At 37.2% G+C, this 23,784-nt stretch overlaps 1 protein-coding gene across 1 annotated transcript; it reads left to right on the top strand.

The window, feature by feature from the left end:
- Nucleotides 1-3,331: 3,331 nt before the first annotated feature.
- Nucleotides 3,332-8,248, top strand: LOC110065840 (diencephalon/mesencephalon homeobox protein 1-B-like). Its single transcript, XM_020773006.2, has 3 exons — nt 3,332-3,718; nt 5,732-5,910; nt 6,175-8,248. The coding sequence occupies exons 1-3, from the start codon at nt 3,592-3,594 to the stop codon at nt 6,508-6,510; spliced, it is 642 nt and encodes a 213-aa protein (XP_020628665.1). The 5' UTR covers nt 3,332-3,591; the 3' UTR covers nt 6,511-8,248.
- Nucleotides 8,249-23,784: the final 15,536 nt, after the last annotated feature.

The raw sequence follows: 23,784 nt of genomic DNA, 5'->3' as shown, positions 1-23,784 counted from the left end.
TAAAAACCCGTGCCCGAGACGCAAAAGTTTGCACAGTTGAACTGAAGATTTACAAAAGTTAATGTCAGCTAGTTTAATTGTCCTTTATTGCCACAAGATAATGATTTCTCTTTCATGAGCCCGCTTAACGCGGACACCTTTTATTAATCATAAGGTATTAAGCCTAACAAGTTGAACCCCGCTATTTCGAACTCTCAAGGGAAAGCAGATACAGGCCGAAATAGCCGGAGTTCGAAATAACTCAGGGTAAATGACTGAGGGTCAAATCCAAGAGAAATGGTTTTGTGTTTGAAATAACGGGGAATTCGAAATGACCGAGTTCGATTTAGCGGGGTCCAACCGCATGGCCTTTTCGTCAAGACAGGCACAACTGTCCGTATTAAGTGGGTGTGCATTCATTCTAACAGCTCGCTTCATTCGGACACTGGGATAACACGCATACTGATGTGTCTTAATATAGGTGACTTTATAAAAGTAATTGTACTTAACCGTTGGATTGTTATGAAATGATTAGTTAACTAAATGATTGATAATAATTTCATTCTACAAAGTCTACGTACAGCATTAAATGCCGGCTCACATCATACCCAGCAAAGATTACACTTTTGCTTATGGTTACAGAAACAATTCATCAATGTCATATACCTATATTTTTAATTTCTCCCCGAGTAACAAAATATACAGCAAATCGAATGATGTGGTATTTTTATGGGAAATAATGTAAGTGATTCAACCCCTTGTCAGATGACGTTTTCCGAACAGTCAAATAATTAAATTGCTTCCTCAAGGTCAAAACAACGTTCGCTACTTATCTTATGGATAAAGAACTACAGTAAAATATCAACGGTTTAAGACAATTACCAACAAAAGCGCTTGGTAATCTCATTAATAGAAAGCAACCTTTTTCGTGCACGTGGCGAAGGGTCACTACGACAGAGAAAAAATGTAAACAATATAACAAGGAGTGAGGAGGTCACTGTTTCAATACCTTCGAGGAAGTGACACTGTTCAATGATTTTCTTGAATAAGTTTACCGTTAAAGCAGGAAAGCAGGACATTGAATGCTTAATGTAAATAAGTTACGTTTCCACAACTTCGTATCATCACGCCGACTTCGTGCTCTACTCGATTTGATCAGTTATTTTTTTTATCGGAGAAACACTTCTGAGATTAAGTTTACCATCTTGGCGCCAGAAGACAAAGATAGACCATGGTGATGCAATACAAGATCGCTTCTAGAGGAAAAAAGAAAAAAAGAGAGGAAATATTGAGAATATTACATGTAACTAGCTAAGGAGAAGAGACAACTTACTCGACTAACTTAAATTGTAAAACAAATATACTTTAAAAGTTAGATGTATTTCTGTTAGAGTAAAATCACGACAGATTTTGCATTTTTTGCATCATTCACTCCAGTTAATTGCTCTATTCATGAAGTCTTATTCTTATCTTCTAATCAAGGGCCTGCCCCTCAAAACATCTTACGAAGTAACGTCTAGCATTACCTAAAAGTTTGTTTTATAGGCTTTATAAGGTAATAAAGGTTTCATTGTTTTTCTACTGGCCGTTTGACAAATGCAATTACAGCATGCGACCTCGGCTCTTCGGACAGTGCATTCAGGCGGTCGGCGCTAATTAATTACTTTATTGGAACACTGCATGGTAAATTCTAAATGGACCCGTGGTCTGGAACAACAGATGGAAATATTTGCAGCATAGAGAAGCAAGCCAGGTGGTACTTTGTCCCTTTGTATAATCTGTTGCCACACATTTTTTAAAGAATATTTGACATAATATTCGCCAAGAGGTAAAATGATAATATGTAAGGCTAAAGAAGAAGGAAAAAATAATATAAAACGGAACGTTTTCGACTTATTGATGACAGAATCTCGAGAACTTTTGGTTTTGTGATAAAATAACTTTTATTCTACGACAATTCAAGCCGCTTGCAAAATGTAATATTTCGCTCACATAAAGGTAACCAGAGAAAGAAAGGTAAAGAAATCAGCATGTTTTATTGATGCGTTATTTGCTGTTTTCTTGGTACAATCTCTGTGAATTAATGTAAAACTTGTTTTTTGAGTATAAACAATATCGTTAAATCCCAAGCTGAGCTTTAACCTTTTATACGATGTGCGAAAATCGTGAATGAAAAACGATTTCCTGCAATTGGAGTAAGATGGACATACAATATCCTAAACTTCATGTAATTAATCATCCATAATTAATAAATTGAAAAACGATACATGGGGTAAAACGGGTCCCACACACATATTGGTATTATTTTTTCACTGATTGTGTTAACATGTATTAAATAATAAATGGTAGATACTGCTTCCAAATACCATTTGAAAAACTGGTGAAAATTGTTTTTAGAGAGTCTCAATGAAACTAATTATAATCCTGCATTGCGAGATTCAATATTTGTTGGTTCTTAACTCCCCTTGGTAGAAACATACAAAGCAAACGTATTGCATACTAAGAACATAGGTTGCTTCTTCTCTTTGAAAAACTAATGAATCAACAAGAGATCCTGAACACAGACTACAGCTGTGACACGATAGCACTCTACTTTCTTCATTTGCTGCGCGACATTTCTGCTCATTTGCACTTGTAGCAGAAAGACTCATAAAACGGCTAGTTGTCGCTGCATACTTACATGTTTAATCTGTTTAGTTCCTTTACTTTACGGATGTTCGGCGTTTATTCGTAATTAAAACCATGGATTATGCCTTAATTTATAAACCGATAGGCGATAAACATCGGCGAGTATTAATGAACAAAATTCCAACACAATCTCACACACGCCGCCTCTGTCGGTAAGCATTTGAGAATGAAAACAATTTAATCCTGTAAACAGAACGAAAACTTAAAATAAACTGACTAAATGGCTGCTGATGGATGCCGTCGAGAAAAAGCGAGACCAATAAATCATGCCTTGGAAGGGTATCACTATTGGGGGATTTGTATGCATTGATACTATAATCCTGTGACACGTGAATAGTAACAGCCCCATCACATATGCCTTGCCTGATACACACCAGGTAATCCAGGTTTTTTTTCATTAAAACTTGGCTCTCTTGATAATGAAGTTGAAACATCTTGCAACTTAACTCCACAAGGAGATAAGCGGTCCTTGACAGAATGTAAACGTTAAGGTGTCTAATTGCTCATTTAATGGCATTAGCACATCATTCTTAAAATAAGTAAGGATGAAAGAACTAGGAAATGATTATTTTCTCCGTCCTTTTGGAGCAAACGTCTACGAATTAGAGTGATTTATGTTATGCATTGCACGATTAAAAACGTCCTTCAAAGCTGCTGTTACGTTAACTACTGGCATCTGCGACAGTTTCTGGAGCATTTATCAATGTCAACGTGCGTGGCTTAATTACATTAGCAGCTACAGCAGCTTGTAAGCTAACACGATCTGATTATGAAAAGCACACATGACACACATATACGAGCGTCTGCGATGCGAAGGTACATGCATTGCAAGTATTGAGGTGCTGCAGTCAGGGATAGAACACAATCTGACAGTCTGTCAGAAAAGAATCAAATACATCGAAGGTAGCGGTACGCTATTCCATAATGGATACCAATCCATTCTCAATTGAAAGCATTCTGAAAAAGAACTCGTCCACGCCGACTGATAACACAGAGGAACCCAAACCTTCGAAATCAACAGAGGCCCTTTCACTCGCTGTGAAACTAGCTGGTAAGTTGCAATTTATCCAAGATGACGCTTATTCAGGTCCATACATGTAGTAAACCATAAGTGTCTAATGAAAGATGTCTTGTGTCGATTAAGTTAGATCCCAGAATCCGCGTTAAAGGTGACAAATAAAAGAAAAACACACTAGGGCATTATTTTGAGATCAGATCGTCTGGGAGAAGAAACTGTGCAACAAATTAAATGTGTTATCATATCCCCCTCGTCCGTAAAATAATTGATGGTAAGATGTTGAATGCGACGTTTAAATCTCTAAGTTTTAGCCTTCTGAGATCTATAATCTCAATCAAAACAAATCGCATGTTTGAATAACAGAGTGCGTACTTCAGTAGAATAGAACAGGATTGCTATAATGGTGCTCGGTTACCTCGATGGACTATCTTAAACTCTTTATGGCCCATCAAAAACGAAACGTGAGCAGTTATTTCGTAGACGTTTAGCTTTATGTCAAATCAAAACAAGTTGCCTCTTGGCAAAACAGAACACCTTATTTAAATAGGAATAAATGATTACAGATTAAAGCTAGGTTTTCTCCCCGAATATCTGTTAATCTTCTAATAGTGATGGTTCATCGTACGAGACTATATTACCGATTCAAAGAAAAGAAATGCAAGTTCTAATGTAATGAACGCAAAACCGCATAATTAGTAATGGTATTCCAAGGAATAGTTTGGCAACATCATTACTCGTAGATAGCATTTTCGCAGACTCGCTTTTGCAATGTTTCTAAGTTTAGTTACTGAGTACTTTGATAAGCCCTTTTAAATGCTATTGCATCAATGATGTGAGCCTTGGGCTGTTGAAGCTGACTAGAGCGGTATAAGGTTTGCTGAATGGCTGAACACGCACCGATGTCTGCTAAGAGTCAATGCAAACAAGCTAACAAGGAGCGAAGAGCTATCTACATCTTAATGAGAAATCCATCTTCAAACACCCGTAATAAGCAGAATGTCAAAAGTATCTTCATCCAGGCTAACCTCTAGGCTCATTAAACCGAAGCGAGGTGATCTCGTTTACAAATTTTAAGGATAGCAATCTACCACACCTGGTTATTTCTTTATCGCGAAGTTTATCAAAACAAAATGTCTTTTTGAACCAATCTGGCGCCGTAAAAGTATGCAAAATGGCTATCCGTTTAAACGAGCTGATGTCAAGGACACTAAACTTATTGTGGTTGACATTTAAGTATGGTTTTACATTAGATAAAATGGAGCAGCACGTTTGAAGCCCAAGCAAGTTGGTCCAGTGGGGGCGGCCACCTTATATTTAACACTGACAGAGATGCAGAGATGTCTGTCTGAAATATAGATTAAAAAGCCCTAGCAGCCCATTATAGGCGTACTGTATCTGTTATTCTACTTCCTAAGAGGTACCATAATGAAATCAAAAATTGATTATCCTGTCTAATTAGCATTCGTCACGACTATAAATATTGTTTTAGACTATTATGACTTGGTCATATTCAGTCTAACACTCACTTATTTTGCTGTAAAAATGAAAATACCTTTCAAGATGCCAGGTCATACACATGTTTATCTCCAAGCGGTACCAAATAAGGTGCTGGTAATCCCACCGGAGTATGATGACGAGAACATTCCGTCAGTTTGATACTAGATCCCCCACCTCCCCTCCGGACATTGGTGCTCTTGGCAATTTTTCAATTCTGTTTGATTGATGGAAATGATCTAAAGGACGCAAAAAGACTATTTTTGCCAGTTTGATTCATGGCGAAAGTGGGCCTCAGACTCCCTCTGAATCTGCTTGACCACTAATATACGATAACGAGAGCCTCGTATACTTCCTATATATCGTAGTTTTCTCTAAAAAAATTAACGACTGGAATTAATTTGATTTTTGTTTTGGGTTCCCTCGTTAAAAATTATTTTCGTTATTATTATATATATTACTGGCATGTTACACAATGTCCCACGCAGTGCAATGAGTGTTTTAGTCTAACGGGTAAGCCCAATCACATGCACGATTTTTTCTCTCTCTCAGACGTTATTTTAGAAGCTCGACAAGAGAAAACTCGCCGTACACCACGGCGCACGCGCACAGCCTTCACGCACCAGCAGTTGGGAATCCTGGAGAAATCCTTCAGTAAAACACATTACCCAGATGTAGAGCTCAGAGAGCAACTGGCTGAGAAGACCAATCTGCAAGAAAGCCGGATTCAGGTAAATAGATTACGTGATGGTTTACAACTAAACTAAAAGTTGCAATGAACGACGTTTACAAAACGACAAAATGAATAGTGCTTATAGTATCAGGGTTTACATTCTAAGCTACGCTGACAAGCGTTTGCTCGTTTGGTTGTTTGTGGCTTAATTCAAAGGAAGTTAAACGAACGTTCAAACCATTTTCACGTTTTAGCCGAAATTAAAATTATTGGCTCTTTGAACATATCAATGTTTAATTTATTCTTCACATCTCGGTTTTAGGTCTGGTTTAAAAACAGACGTGCCAAATACCGCAAGGAAGTAAGAACGTGTCTTCCACAAGACAGCTACGACAGTGATGAGGAGCACATTTCTACTGCTTGTCCAGTGACACCGACCCAAGTCCCGCCGTCTTGTTTTCAGTGCAACACAGTTCCATATTATTTCAACTATAACGAGCCTATAGACTCAATGAGATCTTTTGGATGTTCCACGAGCATGTACCCCACACTCACTTCACACACTCAGTTGGCACCAGCACATGGAATACACGGTTGGCAGCCAGTTACAAACCTGATGATGGATCATAAGCATCTGGGAGATCTGTGGCGTGGATGATAATGATATTAGATTTATCGCCCTATTTTTTCTTTTTTCTTTTGTTTTTCTTTTGTTTTTGTTTTTGTTTTCCGATAAACTCGAAATTACGGAGCACTTTAACCATTAACTAGAGTCTATCTTAGTTATCTCGAACGAAATCCACATATTCGCATCCCACGACAGACGTGGGGCCTTTTAAATTACAAGACACATTCAGAAACTATATGTATGCCCATTGTTTTTCTGCGCGCCGATACAATTTACGCCCCGCCCCCCCCCCCCCCCCCCCAAACTGGACCCCGTAGATAAAGGCGTTTCAATACAGTTTTTGAGAGAACATACCTAGCTTCTTCAACCAGCTTTTTCCACGTTCGCCGGTTCGCTTGTTTAGATTTAAGTTTCGCTTGCTGTTCTTAAAGTGAAATTGATATTGTCATGATGGTAATGATAACCAGAAAACCCCCAAATCAATAAAAACCTAAATTTTGCGCATTACCTAATTCATGTTGAGGTCAATACAAAAAATCTTAAACGGAACTGTATGCCACATAAACTATGGCAGGATTAAAACATTTTAATGTTTAGTTTTAAATAAATCGCATTCCTTTATTTGTAATATTTGTAATATAATGGTAATTAGGGAGAAACAACATAATTTTCATACAAACGATCTTAGCAAATAAGAAATTTTCAGAGATCAGCAAAACATTGCTTCTGTCAAATATGCGACGTATTTTAACATTATTTTTGAGACAAACATAATTTGAGTTTTTCTGTATAAAGGCCAAGGTTACCCCCCAAAATTCTATCAAACTACCAAAGGTACGTGAGTTAATGTGTTCGTCTTGAAAGTTATTGTCTCGTCACTTGGCCTGATTGATTGGTAGGCTAAACATTTCCAAGGTCAAGAGAACGCTTAAACGAGTTTCGTAACGGCTTGCGCATCTTGAATAATAATGGTCAGTAGATAAGAGAAATAACTTAATTTTCATGCGAATGATCTTATCAAATAAGAAAGTTCCAGAGATCAGCAAAAAGAAAATGAAAACTTTGCCTCTGTCAAATATGCGACATATTTTAACACTATTTTTGAGACAAACATATTTGACTTTTTCTGTGTCATGGCAGTATCAACTTCACTAAAAAGCACGGCTGGTAAAAACTTTGGAAACATCGATCAAGAAGACCTGATTATAAGGGTCAAGGTTACCCCCAAAAATTCGATCAAACTACCAAAGGTACGTGAGTTAATGTGCTCGTCTTGAAAGGTATTGTCTCGTCACTTGGCCTGATTAATTGGTAGGCTAAACATTTCTAAGATCAAGAGAACGCTTAAAGGAATTACGTAACGGCTTGCGCATCTTGAATAGTTTAGCCTCGATTTTTCAAGTTCGTCGTTTGTAATCTGTGTCAATCTTCTCCATCCTTAACCATCCTTTTTCCTTTATGGTTTATTATTTTCTCTTTGGTGCTTCTCTATCTTAGTGAAAAACTATTATTTTCAGGTTTTCAATTTAAAAGTTATTTTGTACGTGGCCAAGATATCTCAAAATGCCGTGACTGACCTCTTTTAATACCCGTCATTTAGTGTTTACTGATCCTATTGTAGAACAAATGTTTGTTTTACGCGTTTTCGGTCAGCCAGTGCGTCAAAGTAGCTTAAGCATCGGGCAATTTTCTTATAACTGATGAAAAACTAAGGCTAATTCACAACCAATATGAAAATAAACGGTAACACGGGCGTGTCTAGACAAAATCGTGAAGTCTAGTCATTATATACGTATTTTCTAAACTTTTCAACTTATTGTATGCCTGAAAAAATAGGATTTTTAACAGTCTGGCTCACTGAAGCATATCACTGATCCTCTAAATTGCTTGGATCAATCAATATCTGATGATTGCTTTCGACGGTGCCTGCTAAAGCGCTCTGATGAGAAGAGTAGAAGAGGAAATTTTCAAAAGGTAGGTACAGTTGAACCTCTCCTTGTGGACACCTCCGCAATACGGACACATCTATTTTACGGACAGCTGACGTGGTCCCAGAGAAACCAGAATTGATATAAACCCTACCTCTACACTCTTTTTTGTTTTATAAAAATACATTTTATAAGAATTTATATCGAGGCTGAAGTTTACGGAATTTTTAGAATATATTACGAATAACCCGAGGCTGAGACTTTGAAAGAATATAATTTTGTGTGTTGAAAATTTGTAAATATAATACAATTATATGTTTTTAACTAAACTATGGTAAAATTCTTCCTTTCTCTAAACAGCAAAATTAGCCAAAAAGCAACAAAATCAGAGCACTAGCCGTATGTTCGATGCTAATAACATTTCTGCAAGACGTCATGAATGTCATATCAGGCTTAAATGCCTGCAGTCTGGCTGCAAAATTACTTTAACACCATCCAGACACCAAATACATTCCAAAACAGAAATGTCATAAGCTGTAATCTAGAAATACTCACAAGAATATTTTCAGCCTACTATTTGCAGAAAAATAAGACTATTCAGCCCTGGCCGGAAAAGCAATATTCTTATATAAAAAAGAGTGTATCATACGGACACTCCGCCCGTAGGTTCGACTGTAGATTAACATGGCAAATACTCATTTTGTTCTTTCGATTAATTCTTAATCCCACTGTCTTGAATAGTTGGCAATTATTTGCAATCTAAGCACCCCTACAACACCACCTCTTAGCAGTAGTTATAGTTATAGTCAGTATGCTTGAAGATAATTTATCGTCTTACCAAAACGTCTGATGCAGTACATTCAAACTGTTTATTTTCCTTAAATTAAGATCAAAGTTCTTCTTGACTAAAATCAGCCGCGGACCATTAGGCCGCTATATTAAATATTTATACTGCTGAAAAGTGGTCTGAAATAATACTGAAGGCATCAGAAAACACAATTGAAATGTTCTTTCATAAACACGAAAATGGTCTTTATCGCCAAATGTTTGGAAAAACAACTTGAATTGTTGTACTTGGAGAGAATGACGTTTTTCTATTAGACCCTGTCACACCCACTGTCGGTCAGCCGTGTATGACCATGCAAGTAAAAGCTATTGGGCGCTACTTTCACCTGACGCCATTCGATTTTCAAACTGATGCAAAATGAGTTATTCAATTTCCCAGTTCAGTTTGCACTTGGTTCCAATTCGGAGTGAAAATTTGGAGAGACATTGAAAATATTGCACGCATGGGACACAGGAAGCCGTTTATTTTGGTACGTCCGTCATTGTAAATAAATTTAAAGCTTCTTACACAGTAGCAGTAATTAAACCAAACAGCTTCGATGACAAGCACCAGTACCCCTAAATATAGAATCAAGGCCATGCAAGAAATTTCATTATTTTTCGTAAATACCAGTTGAACACGAAATAGCGGGAGTTCGAAATAATTGGTTGTAAATGAATGAAAGGCAAATCCAAGGGAAATGGTTTTGAGATCTTAACAACGGGGAAGTCGAAATAACCGAGTTCGAACCGGGATCCAAGTGTTCTGTGGTCTTTATTTTGTAGTGGTTAGGATTGAAAAGGATCCTTTTGGGCTCTTTACATCGTCTTCTCGCTATCTTTCTGGGAAAGGAAAATTAAAGATTATGTAAATGCTGTTGCCTCATGCAAGGATATAAATACAATTTTGATAATTCGAATAACAAAAATATATTTATTTATTCATTACTTTTTTTGCACCTTTCTTTGTTCTTTGATAATCCATTGATTATCTTCCTACACACGTATTTTCGCTATTCCGAACCCTCGGGGAAAACGAAATAGCGCGGAAGTTCGAAATAACTTGTAGTAACCGACTGAAGGGCAAATTCAAGGGAATTCGTTTTGAGTTCTTAATAACGGGGAAGTCAAAATAACCAAGTTCGAACCGGGTTGCAATTGTGATGTAGTTTTTAACTTACCATGGCTACTTGTCGCTATCTTTCTAGGAAAGGAAAATTAAAGATAACGTAAATGTTGTTGCCTCTTGCAAGGCTATAAATAAAGTTTTGATAATAAAAATATGTTTATTTATTTATTTATTTATTTATTTTTTTATTACTTTTTGCACCTCTCTTTGTTCTTTCTTTGTATTCCATTGATTCCATTGATTAACTTCCTACGCACGTATTGATAAGCGGCTTTCATGTACTGTTTGTTAGATATAAGCACAGATGCCAAGAAATACTCTCAAAAACAGCGTGTTATGGGTTTTTGAAATAGTATAGATGTTTTTGTTTCAGATCTACGTCGTTCCCTTATTACTGTTAAGCATTTATGTCTGATGGCGTAATTTCCCACACTACGAATTAACAATGACCGTTTTCACACTAGAGACGGCAAATCTCCTGGGCGGACACAGTCGCCTTAGTGTGAAAACGGGACGAAGAAAATTTTGGACGTAAAAGTCGTGTCAATTTGTCCATCGATTTGTCTGTCTGTTAAAATGATTTGCGAGGTCCAGTTGCTCCTCTAGATGAGCAAATCATCATGGGGTTCAGAGCCACCTTAAATTTTCGAAGTTTAAGTCTTGGAAAGTACCAGAAACTATTTTGAGCCACGTTAAAGTTACATCAGACGAACAAAAGGTTGCATCTCGGTCGCTGTATATTCTAAGGGGAATGAAACTAGCTAATGGAGTGATGGCTTGTGGGAAAATGCAAATGGCGTGTGAAAAGCTGAAAGCAATCAAGCCTGTTAGTGCCACGACGGTGTATTGTCCGTCTAGATATGAATTAACGATGACCAACAAGAGGTGAATTATCTCCTAGAATTCCCATTACTTGGCTGCGTCTCGAGAAACTCTTACGCTTCTTTCGTGCTCTCCGCACTTTCCCCGTGCGTGCATCATAACTCAGTGATCCATGCTAAAGCATGAATCAGTTGTCCAATAGAAGTATTTGTGCGGGACACAAGATCATCGCACGCATTGTCCCTTGTAAAGCCAGCCATCGTTCCGGTTTGGGGGAAGCAAAAATACTCAACAAACAACAGCAATAAAAAAATAACAAGAACAGCATTAACAGTGACTAAACCCCAAATTACACGGTTGCACAACAGCCTATAGGGGGTTAAGACATGGAAAAAGCGTACGTGTTCAAGTGCACACGTCGAGAGCATTTAGGTCGAGAATTAAGATGGATTTATAACACCGACAATATTTATCAGTACTGTCAATTATCGTCATAAACGTATGTCGTAAAGTCATGAAATACCAATAAAAATATCATCATTTTGCGTTTCGGCCGCTTTAGTTTAGCACCACGAAATACAAATACGTTTGTTGTTGGAAAGGAATACTAGATGTCCAAATTAGATCAATATTAACGCTATATGCTCCTTTTCGTTAAAACAGAAACGTAGTTTATTTCACCAAGTCTGGAATTTTTGATCGATTATAAAAGGCTTCTTGACAAGGTGTTGAACAAACTACAACAATCACCCAAAAATCTGGATTAGTATAAATTTGTTTTCAGACGCATTAGTATCTTAATAGTTCTAAATCATAAATGAGGATGTGCTTCAGATTGCATTCGTTCCAGCGCTATAAAATTGACTCTATGCCGTAGTGAAACGGTCGAAGGCGTCTGCGAGTTTTGAAACACTTTCTGAGTTTCTAATGAAATTGGCATGTGCCGATCGCCATCTTTTCAATACAAAATATAGGTCAATTACGTAGTTTTCAGTTGAGGGTCGAAAGTAATCAGGCAATTACTTTGGTTTTGGTTTTGGTTTTACTACGGTTTGAGATTGGCTAAGTAGTCTAATTGGTAAGTAACTGGTTTGGATTTGGTTTTACGACACTCAGTTGAAAACCGCTCTATCACTACCGTTAACTGATTCAACTCCTTCTGAATTTTACCGTGGAAGCAAAGACATGTATGATAGACAAAATAGATCACGTCACGTTTTGTTTGGTTCCATGCCCAAAACACATCAGGGTCCATCAGCGTACTCAAGCACGGATGACGTCATCTCGTGACACAACCCTACATGCACTAGATATTTCTATGATAATATTTGTTATTTTCCTTAGAACAAAGTTCTAGAATCTTATCCGCAAAATTGTAATCAACCTATTGTTTATCCTTTGTTCTCAATACAGTGACGCTATGTCAGCTAAGTTGAAAGTCTTTGATTAAATAAAAATAAAAAAATTAAAACGACAGAACAAGTTCAATTGCATGGGAAAGACATCGTGTTTCCACTTTGTTTGTTTGTTGAATCCATCAGATCGTAGGAATCATTCAAAGAGGTGATAGTTCTGTAAATGGAGTAAAGTTAACCTTGTTTGCTAGAAAAATTATTGACCAAGTATGAAATCTTTCTTGTCAGAGATCATTTTTTAAAGCAAATGAGTGTAATTCTGTGGCGATATTCACTTTTGCTATAATTGTAAAGGATACTTCTTTTTTTCCGTTTGTTGTTTCTTTATCTATGAAAAGAATGTTCTCAACAGAGGACCAAAGCAGCAGGAGTCGTGTGTTCAGTAGGTTCCCACCGGAATACCGTTACTTGTCGAATTTTCCTTTCTTATCCAATGCACAATTGGTCAACAAGAAAATGACAATAAAAAAAGGAAAAAAGACACATCTTACAGAAGGTAAATGACATGGGATCAGAGTTCAAAGCAACACTGTCATGTTGTGGAACCGCCTTCATTGAACCCTAGGTTGTGGGAAAATCAAAGAGGTAAAAATAAATGTGTTTGTTATAGGATGGCTACGACAAAAGCGTTGTTTATCGATCGCATTAATTGAATGCTTTGCCGCGTTCTTTTCTCTTACCATTCGTTCTTTACTTGAGACTAATAAACATCATCCGAGTTATGTGCCTCTCTCAAGCGTACATTGTGACAGGAATGCCTGTATGTCGACGAAACGCATATCCATATGTAAGAGACGCAATCATATTTACCGCCCTAATTTATCAAGAGTTGATGCACAACAAGTTTTATTCGCCTGAAGTATCATCATCTTCGTCATCATCACTCAGTCGTTTGCGCGGAATGCGCCTTCGAAAGCCTCGACGGATTTTTCTCTAGCGTTTCTGCCCATGCAACCCGCTTCCACTGACGTGGACCTAGCCTGGATTATAGAGGCCGCCACCAACGAATAAGGATGGACGTGCATGCCTTTCACTTGAATGCACTCTTGCATGGGTAAGTACAGTGAACGACAAATATCAATAATGTACTTTAGTCGATGAAAACAATATTTATCATTTGTAAATTATATAAAATATAAAGCGGAAACAATTTTTAACCCAGATGAGAAATGATACAGGAACACGAAAGCGGAATTGCATTAAAGAGAAAATGTTGAAATTCGCCTGCCGATACATGTATTTAAGCAGGAAGGAATGTGGGCGTTTGTTGCTTCCAGTTACAGGCTTGGTAAAGATAATGAATGGAAGGAAACTGCCAGCTTAAATCGTGCATAAAAACAATCTGATCCTTCTGACAGGAAACACCACCATTTATCGCATCACGGATTTGGTTTTTCCTGCCTCCGTCGGAAGATATGTCCTTCACCTTAGCTATTTTGAAAAATGTATGACTATCAAAAAGAGCCATCATGTATCTGGTTACTGAGGTAGATCACGAATGCAGGAATGTATAGCTGTATAGTCAGATTAATTGACCAACGGCAGATCTTTCAAAGCAATTAAGCTGTTTAAGGTTTTAGAAGGAAAATAAATCCAAGACTTTATTAATAAAAATTACAGCAAGGAAAAAAGTTTCTTAAAAAAACTATTCCCTTTATAAAAGTTAAAGCATTCTTCTCAATTTGTTGTGCATGTTTTGCTGAAACACGATATGTCCCAAAACGTCTTTTGACAATACCAAAATCATCTTCAAACCAACTCGCTGATTGGAAGAACGGAAGAGTGTCTTTGCCCATGCGTGCAAAAATGACAACTACTGCTTTTTAAGTCCCGTGGAAGAGAAAGAAAATGTCTACCTGTCTAATTTACCCGACTTTTTAAAAGTTTAATCTCTGCTAATCTTCTATAATCTATAAGACTTCAAACTTTGTATTGGTCTTGAAAACAACTGGTGGGTTATATATATAAAAATTAAGATTGTTTCGTGGATTAAGGTTAGACCGAAATAAGCAATCTAATTCAGGCACACACGCACGATGTCACAGCAATCTCTTGTCCTGTTCTCAATTAAACCACAACCTTATAATTATGCTTTACAGCAACGAAGATTTTGTTGCTCTTGTTCGTTAAAGCGATCTTCCACAGCATTGCTAGAACTTCATGAAAATATTCCATTTTGTTGTGTTCTTAGCTTCCGACGCTTCTCACAAAAACTTAATCCCTGATTGAACCTAACCAATGCAATTAACGTAAGCTTCATCCTGAATGTTAAATATTTCTATTACCCTTTTTACTAAACTGAGCTAAACATCAATTAATCAATTAATGTGGTTCTTACTGTGAAGTTTCGGGACTATACTCAAACGTGTCATCAAACAACAGAAGAGTATCTAGAAGCGTTGCGTGTTTTGCAATATTTCAATGATATTCCTCAGTGATTTCAGTTTCAACTTTGGTGCACTTAAGGGAGAAAGGGTCAAACGTTTCAGGTATGAGAAACAACCTTTTTTAGCATCAAAACAGCGCAGGAAATCGCGTTTAAGAGAATTTAAGACACTGATTTGTAAGGAACGTGCAAATCTTCCAAACTAGAGCCAGAACTGATGGCAAAAATGAGAAAATTTGTGTGTTAAAAGGATTTTTAAAGCGATTAATTTTGTAAATTTAGTCCCAATTCCGTTCGGAATCCGGTCATGTTTCATAAATAAACGCCTAATTCGGCGGTATTGCGAAGATTCGCTAAACTCCACTCTTAACAATACGAAAAGTAGAGGGTTTTTATGTTAATGAGTTAAATTAATGGAGATAAAATTCAAAGGTCGAAGAACTTGGGAGCCACCAGAAAGTTATCAACTTTAGTCTAAATATTGAACACTTGTTTTTCACTTTCCTGTCGAGACTTGACGTCAAAGATGAAGGATTGTACACGTTTTCCGATGGGAAAGTTTTCTGCACAGTAGACTAATTAATTTTCCGAAACTTCCTTTCAACAGAGAGTTTATACGTATGTATAATTGAATTTACAGTTTATATAGGCATGTGTATCCACTGAGATTGTCTCCAGATCGTTTGGAAAGTTATCTCGTGCACTGAACGTTCAACTTAGAAATTTATGGAAAATATTAACGGGTATGGAAACCCCAGCTTCGTGGTTCAAGTTCTTGACAAAAAGAACAAGAAACCAAGGTCGTACACCATGTTTCAAACAGAAGGAACAATAACAACTGCAAAGAAAAACAAGAAAAAAGAATTCGACTTTGCAACCCGGTAATAGGTACATGTTGAGTTGAAACGTAGCTATCTGCAACTCACAGATTAATGAAGTGCTGAGTGCAATGACTCTGCATTGCCCTTTTATAGCTACTGTAGTCTCGATTAATTTTCCTAATGAATGATATTATCAGTTTGCAACACAAGGCTGGATTTGAGTTTAAAAAAAAAACCTGCTTCAACTGTCGGTTTTTAGCTCTCAAAACCAAGTATTATCATTAGCGCTTAACGTGGGTAAAGGGTAAATTCCTGTCAGTAAAAACCGCACAGCAAAATGCTTACGCCGCCTTGACTGCCAATGAAATTCAGATAAGAAGAAAAATTACACTACTCATGTTGTGTTAATGCTTAACATTAGTGTATAGTAAGTGCAATACAGACAGGTCTTTATTTAAAGGTAACGCCATAGTCTCTTCCCCTATCACTAGAAAAAAAAAACTATCAGTAAAAGCAACCGTTATACGCCTTCTTTTTCCGTTTCCGACTAAACTAATCTTCTCAGCCGTAGCCGATAAAGAATTTTGTATCCAATTTATGAAGAACTTTAACCCTTTAAACTCCCACGAACGGTCCAAGTTTAAAATTGACATTCGGAGCAGACTTCCCATTCCAACGCCGGCGTTGGAACATAAACAACATCACACGAAGGCCATTTTACCGTTGACCGCTGATCTCAGAAACAAAACTTGCGCCCGACACAATTGCTAGAAAATTTCAGGGCTTGACAAAACTGCTGGTTTGTTTTTTAAATTCTGAAAGTATTATAAAATTTGTAAGTATGAACGTCTTCTTGGGCGACGTATTAAGTATTTAAAACTTGTTTTACACACACTCAGAGAAGCTAGGGTAAATTTAAAACGGAAGTGAATTCTATCACGAAGTTATATCATGTAAATATTTGGCAGCTTACTTCTTCAAAATACCATTGGGTTGCTTCTGTGTAATTGAACAATTAACAGGAAACCTTTAAGTAGGACCTGTTAAAATAATAAATCTGAGACTACTTGACGACTGATAAGAACTATTCTCCATGACGTTTGACCTAACAATTTACTCTTATTTGACGCGACGGTTGATGGCTAACCACATTATCGCCTTCACTAGTTATCACTATATATATAGCGAATTTTGTGATTTATTAATAACCAGTCATCTTCTATCATTCGTATTCTCATATTGCGCTGTAATCAAATTTGGTATTGTTAATTCAATTTTAACATGATAGAATGTTACAAGAATTAATTCTCGCGAATTCGCGAGCTGAGATTTGTCATATCTCCCAATAGCTCGAGTGAACGGTCGTTTCTGTTGGATTTGCCTCAATCCAATACTATTTTACCTGTGATTTCTCGAACCCCCGATAACTCGAAAAAACTTTCCCGTGGGAAAAAATCGACCCTCGATAACTCGAACCTTCCAAAATTTGGTACCTGTTGATCCTGAGGTTGTGCAAGTTCTCTATTTCCATTACATAGCAAACGATAAATCTGAAGAGAAGAGTTTTTGGGTTCAAAAGAGGCACAACACAGTGTTATTACATGGACTGAAATACAGTTCAGAGTTGGGTCGATTTATCGTCGGTATCCTTTGGATACCTATCTGCCGAATTGGCTGAACATCGCCATCCACAAAAAACAGGCTTCAATAGCATTTCACAAACATTAACGTGTCTGCTTTAATTAGTTGGGACAAATTTCTGACATTGTAGAGAAGAGGTCTCGGTTGAAAAGAGGCAAGGGCATATCCATACCCGCTATTTAATTAATTTGAGAGTACATTGTTTTTATGTATATACAAAAGATATTTTGTTTTTATGTGGATTGAAATGTTGTTGAGAGTTGGGTGGATTTACCACCTGCATCCCTAGCATTCTGCTCTAATAATTTGGACTCCTTTTTTTGTAATACGTTTTGTCTGAGAATGAAGATCTGCATCTAAAACAAACAGGCTTTCACAGCATTTCACGAAAATTAACGAGTCTGCTTTAATTGTTCTTGAAATATTTTAGACATTGAAGAGAAAGGTTTCTTGGTCAAAAAAAATGTAAGAGCGTATCCACAGTTGTAACTTCAATTTATACAGTAGTGCTTTTATGGCTTGAAATGCTGTTGAGAGCTGTGCAAATTCAGCGCCTGCCATGTATCCTTCGGGATCTGTTCTGTCGATTTGGCCTGCATTTCACCAATTTTGTCTCAGAATGGACGCTTTTACTAAATTTCACGAAAATAAATGTGCCTGCTTTAATTAGTCGTGACAAAAGAGTACCTCAACAGTTTAGCTTTCTTCGAAGCTTCCTTGGATATTCCGTGTTCCCGATTTCTCGGAACTAATATGCGATTCCTTTGGGGGTTAGATAAATCGACAGTATTATTCTAATTTTTGACATCATTATATCTTGCTTGCTCACAAAGAATACAAAATACGTTCCAATTCATTTTGCGCGAACGAATCCTATTCATTTCCTTGTAACATAAAAAATCTAAGAAGGCAACTTGACAAGTTTGGCAGGGTGCTTGAGCGGTATCTAGTATGCACCTGATAAAATATTGTGAATTTTTCAAAACACCAGTGGAAATACTTTGCAACACTGAAAACAAGGTAACTTGAAAATCGAATATCAAGCTACGAATCTGTATAATGCAAATTGTCTTTAGTAATCTCAATGTCTCTTTGCACGCTCTTCGGGTATCAAACTTGCGAAGAAGTACTTGCTTCTGATTTGTGTGAGCAAACTAAATCCATGCAACATCGAGTGACGACTGCCAGAATGAAGTAGTCGTCTTGTCTAAGTACCTTGATTGCTGTTATATTTTCTCCTCGTTCAGCAAGGACTGACGACTAGTTCTATTTCCTTGTAGGGTTAGGGTTAGGGTTTTTCTTTTCTTTTACCTCGTCTTCACTTTATTTTTAAATGAACGTTCCCGTGAACTGCATTGTGCATCATGAATGTGCATGTCTAAAGACTGCAACGAAGTTTAGAGCAGAGCAGCGGACGTTTTACTAGTTACAGCCAAAGTATTGAGTAATATTTACATTTGGGCAAAAAAAACCCATCATTAATGAATCGAAAAGTTCGGGTTTATGACGCCAAATGACTTTCATGCTCGGTAATTGTGAAAATTCAAGACAACAAAAGGATGAAACGGGAGTATCCTGATTCAACAGGTGATCAGTTTTTAATTCCTAACTCCTCTTACAAATTCTCTATACTGATCTATCTACGAATCCTATAGCACACGTAGGGAGAACTAATTGCATTTCTCCCGTGACTCTCGTGTACTCTGTGTTGACGTTGTGAAGAGAAATTTAATGCTGGCTACTTTGGGGGCTAAAAAGGTTAAATACTCATTGCCTCCCATTTGATTCTCATACATGTTTATTTACAAATTCTCCATCATCTGTGTGGTAGAAAATGAAATATTCTGTCATGAATATGAGAAATAGAATAAGATTCTTCTACGTGCTTTCCCGTGAATAACTCTGTCCTAACCACCATCAGGGAGTGCGCGTTTTCCGTTCGTGTCAAGGCGTCGCAACATTTTAAAAATCGTGAAAATCCACTTTGAGAGATCTCTGAAATCGGATTTGCGTGTAAAGCGGACACTCCCCCCAAGACGACGATCTGAAGGTTTCCATCTGCCGCCGGTTGAAGGTGAGCCAAGCTTTGGCTTGTGGCTCACAAAACTATGAAAATAGTCTTGAGTATCACGACACTTATCTTTAGAGCAAGTGCAGTGATCCCCTTATGAATTTTAGCCCTATCCTCCCTTGAGTAACCCATACAATTAACGGAAGAAATTGCAAGAAAATTGAAAGCCTTTTTGAAAGAAACATTTCTGATGGGAACATCCATGAGTCACCCGACCACTTTTCTGCAATTACCAAACAGTCAGCAGTGCCAGTAGTGTGTGTTCCGTGATAGATTATTATAATACCGTATTAAACATCCCAAGCCAGCTTTATTCTTAGGCACTAGCTGTGTGGAGGTCATGAGAGGTCCATGCGGTACGTTTTTTGGCTACAGCATAGTTTATTTGCGGATATCTATCACAAAGACGTAGGGCATTTTCTCTCTTGTACGCTATCTATGCAAGTATACGCAGTGACAATGTAATTTTAAGAATTTACTGTACTCGTTCCCTCAAACGTTTGTTATCACAGCCGGAGTGCAGATTCTTCAAAGAAAAATCGGATCGGATCAGAGGTTCGTGTTACAAAAGCTACGAGATACAAAAATGGAACTTTTCACCACTACAACGGGCTCAGCTGCATGCGATATAAAATTATGGGCAATTCATTTGAGAAAAATTCAAAACTAAAACGTTAACCTTCATCTAGTTTGCAAATGTATCCAGTGAACCGAAATTAAGTTTGTTTAGATAACTAGAATTAAACTTTAACTAACTGGAACTAGAATTGAAGTTTGTTTAACCATCCGGCAAACGGAGTTTTCGGTCTCTCGTGGTTCAATACATTTTAAAAGGGGAACCTCATAATCGTACCAACAATGACACACCAACAAGGGAAACCAAAATAGTGCGCTTTAAAAATGAAAAGCTTGTAGTTATAAACTGAAGAAATTACTTCCACGTATTATATTGATCAAATGGGCGTTGCTCTCGTAAATGGTGTTTCTCCTTGCATAGGGCGAAATTAAATATTGCCATCATTCATTCTAATCTAATACAAAGAGAGAGTCCAAGACAAGGTTCTGTGCAATAACTTTTCTCACTAATCTCTACGGTTTGTCATATTTCAGTTTGGTATAAGCATGTAGCACTCTATAAACACAGTAAACACTTCCTGTAATTCGTTAACTAAACATTTCCTGGGTATGAGTTATGGTACTAGAACCAGCAATAAAATTTACATATTGTCATAGAAATCAGCTAACCAAAAATTAAAATAAAGTCAATGGGTGAAAAGATGTTAAATGCTCGTGAGACTCCATTGATTTTCAAAACGCAAAACGCACCTGTGTTATTACGTGATGCCGTGACTGTTTGATTGCTTTAGTAATCAGCTTATTTAGTCAATCGTAGTTTTCCTCTGAAATCTGGTTAAGATATTCTCAAGCCGTAATAAAAACTATATAATCTCGGAAAAGGGAAACTTTTAAAATCTGTGTTTGTACGAAAAACAAATTATTGCATCTTTCCTATAAGTTGTGTCTTTTGACATTCTACTGATAAATAGTTCCTTTATCCTCGCGCTGGTTGAAACGTTTGAAAATCTTGTCAATGAGATCTCGGTCAGTGGAGTAGAAATATTCACCGACTTCCTTTAATCAAGGAAAGTAACAATTTAAAACAAATATAACGTTTAAAAACAATAATTTCAAATATGCTTGACAAAACAGAACGAAAAAAGCGGAAACATATCAAGAATTTTATGGGCATGAGTAACTGCAGTTTATAAAAAAACAGAGGCACAAAAGAATTAGCAAGAAAAGAATGAAGTGAAGCTCATTTTTCAATAGTTGTCTACATGTTTGGTATTATGCTCTGTTAAATCTTTCTTTGGAATAACTCAATTCTTTGGATACTAACAATTTGTTAAATACCTTAGGCTTAAAATGTCTTCACGTAGAGACCAAAAAAATGAGTACTAGCCGACGACCTAAATAGGTCGTGTGTGGGCATGCGTCCCCATATTAGCGATGCTGATCTCATTTGTACTTGTTATGTCACGATAAAGTGATTTTCTCATTCTGTCGTAGTGAATGACCTCCATTTGTCATTTGCGTTTTAGCGGCAAGGGCAAATAACGATAGGTCCTTACATATATGTTCTACTTTTTACGAAGCATAAATTTCGTGCGATGTTTTCGCGCACGCATTATCGGGCAAGGCGGACTTGGAAATTTGGCGCTTTTGAAAGAGCATGTAATAAATGGTTCCATCGCGTGTTCACAAGCTTGTCGTAGCCCTCCTCGTTCGATGAGCAGCCCGTAATAATCAATCACATAAGAAGGCTCATTAGTAAATAATCTCTTTAAATCCCTGTGTAAACTATGATTCGACGAAAACAATACAGCTTCAATGAAAAATAGTGGAATTTCTTGTTGGAAGTTCTGTGCACTGAAAATTTCAGCCTAAAATGCCTGAACAATCAGAACAGAATCACCATTCAGTACAAAAGAGCAAGCAAATTAACACGTAGATTTCAACTCAGTATTCTTGCCTATATCCGCAAAAATGCAATACGTTAATCGCTTTATTAAAATTTAATCTGCAGACTAAGTACCTATTACACCATTATTTGTTTAACACTGAAAACGTCAACCTATCGGCCTTCAAAAAATGTTTGTCCCGCAGTTTTTGAATCAACAAAAACATACTTTGCCGATTATCTTCCACCTTGATCAGTTTTCTACCAGGAATACGCCGCGTTCCTTTGAGAAAGCCTCGCATGCAGCACAAACCCTGTCAATCTCCAGTTATAGTCAGCTAAGCGAAAATCGCTTTAAGTCATTTCCATCCGACAGTCCGTATAAATATATGACGATAATACTAATACTCCATAAGCATTATCCTTTCAAAAACACGTTTCCTCTCTTCGTGAAATCACTAGTCTTGTGAAAACAATTTTCTATTTATTTACTACGTTCCTTTCGCTGTTCGGATTGGTGATTTCTAACTCCGCCTTGCCGTTTTCCATGTGAACTTCAAGCAGTGAGAACTTTCTTTTTTTAGAGAAAAAATGAATGTCTCAAAGCTATAAAGTAGGCTAGACAGGATTAGTAAAATGCCTTGCAGAGTGACAGAATTAGGCTTTCAAAATGAGCTCACGGAGCAGTTACTTCTGCAATACTAAACAAACAACCCATCACGCATATATAACACGGCACAATGACGAGTGACGGACGTGCTTAACTGTGCGGTGCAAAGCCTAAACGGGGACAGTCTAACAGTTCCCTGGCAGGAGACGGCTAAAGAATAGCTGCCAACGTCAGAAGTTATACATAAAGGAAAGCAAGATAGAAAAAGTCCGTGTCCAACTGAAACAGGTACAACGTGGCATTTTACTGCTCGTACTTTACTTTACATAAGACTATTTTAAAGAAAAGAGCGCGCAGACTTGTTGTTTTTCTTGGATTTAACCTATTTGGATATGAAATCTCAAAGACCAAGCGTAACTAAAATTAAGATCAAAACAACTAGGTCAAATAAACTTCTTCAAGTGAATTAAGAATTTTGATTTCAGAATGTCACAGATAAGTAACTGGCAAAACAATAGTTGGATAATTGGGTGGTGAAGAATACGATAAAAAAAGATTCACTTTTTTACTATCCAAAACGTACAGTAAAATAACATCTCTTGTCGATAAGCGTTATTTTTCGCTCCTCCAAAGTTTGAGTCGTCACCAAATGCCGGTGTGTTAGAGTTAACACGCAGACCACTTGAATTCGTTCAGTGACGCCACTGCTATTAAGTTCTTCAACAAAACACTCTGAAAGAGTCTTCAACGGCTCTGCAGCCATCAAAGCCAAGAAACTATAGAGTCGCTGTGTTCAGTACTTGTGTTCAACACTTGTCACCTAAACGAAAGTGTTTCTCCAAAGTTTGTATAGTGGAAGAAAACGCCTTAATCTTTTTTAAGCAGCAATATAAAGAATTACAATAGCGATCTAATGTACTCCAGGCAGCAAGACCGGCAACTAAATCCACTGAAATAACCGACTTCCAATAGCAAGAATATATCATCGGCAGTTTTTGCTAGAACGCGATCACTTCCTGTTCCTGTTGTTTTTTGAACGTCCTACAAAGAATTGTAGGACGTTAAAAAAAAAAAATAACAGTTTGGACTTTGAAACAGTGTGCTGGACATCAGAAAAACAAACCGGATCATTCTTGGTCCCGGCAAAAGTGTTGTTTAATTTTTCACCCCTCGATTGAAGATGATAGGAAAGACC

This window comes from Orbicella faveolata, unplaced genomic scaffold, assembly GCF_042242905.1.
Source record: "Orbicella faveolata isolate gen_17 unplaced genomic scaffold, um_ofav_v1 contig_35, whole genome shotgun sequence".
In the NCBI taxonomy this organism is placed as follows: Eukaryota; Metazoa; Cnidaria; class Anthozoa; order Scleractinia; family Merulinidae; genus Orbicella; species Orbicella faveolata.
The sequence above is the reverse complement of the archived record's forward strand: the minus strand, read 5'-3'. Positions and strand labels throughout refer to the sequence as shown.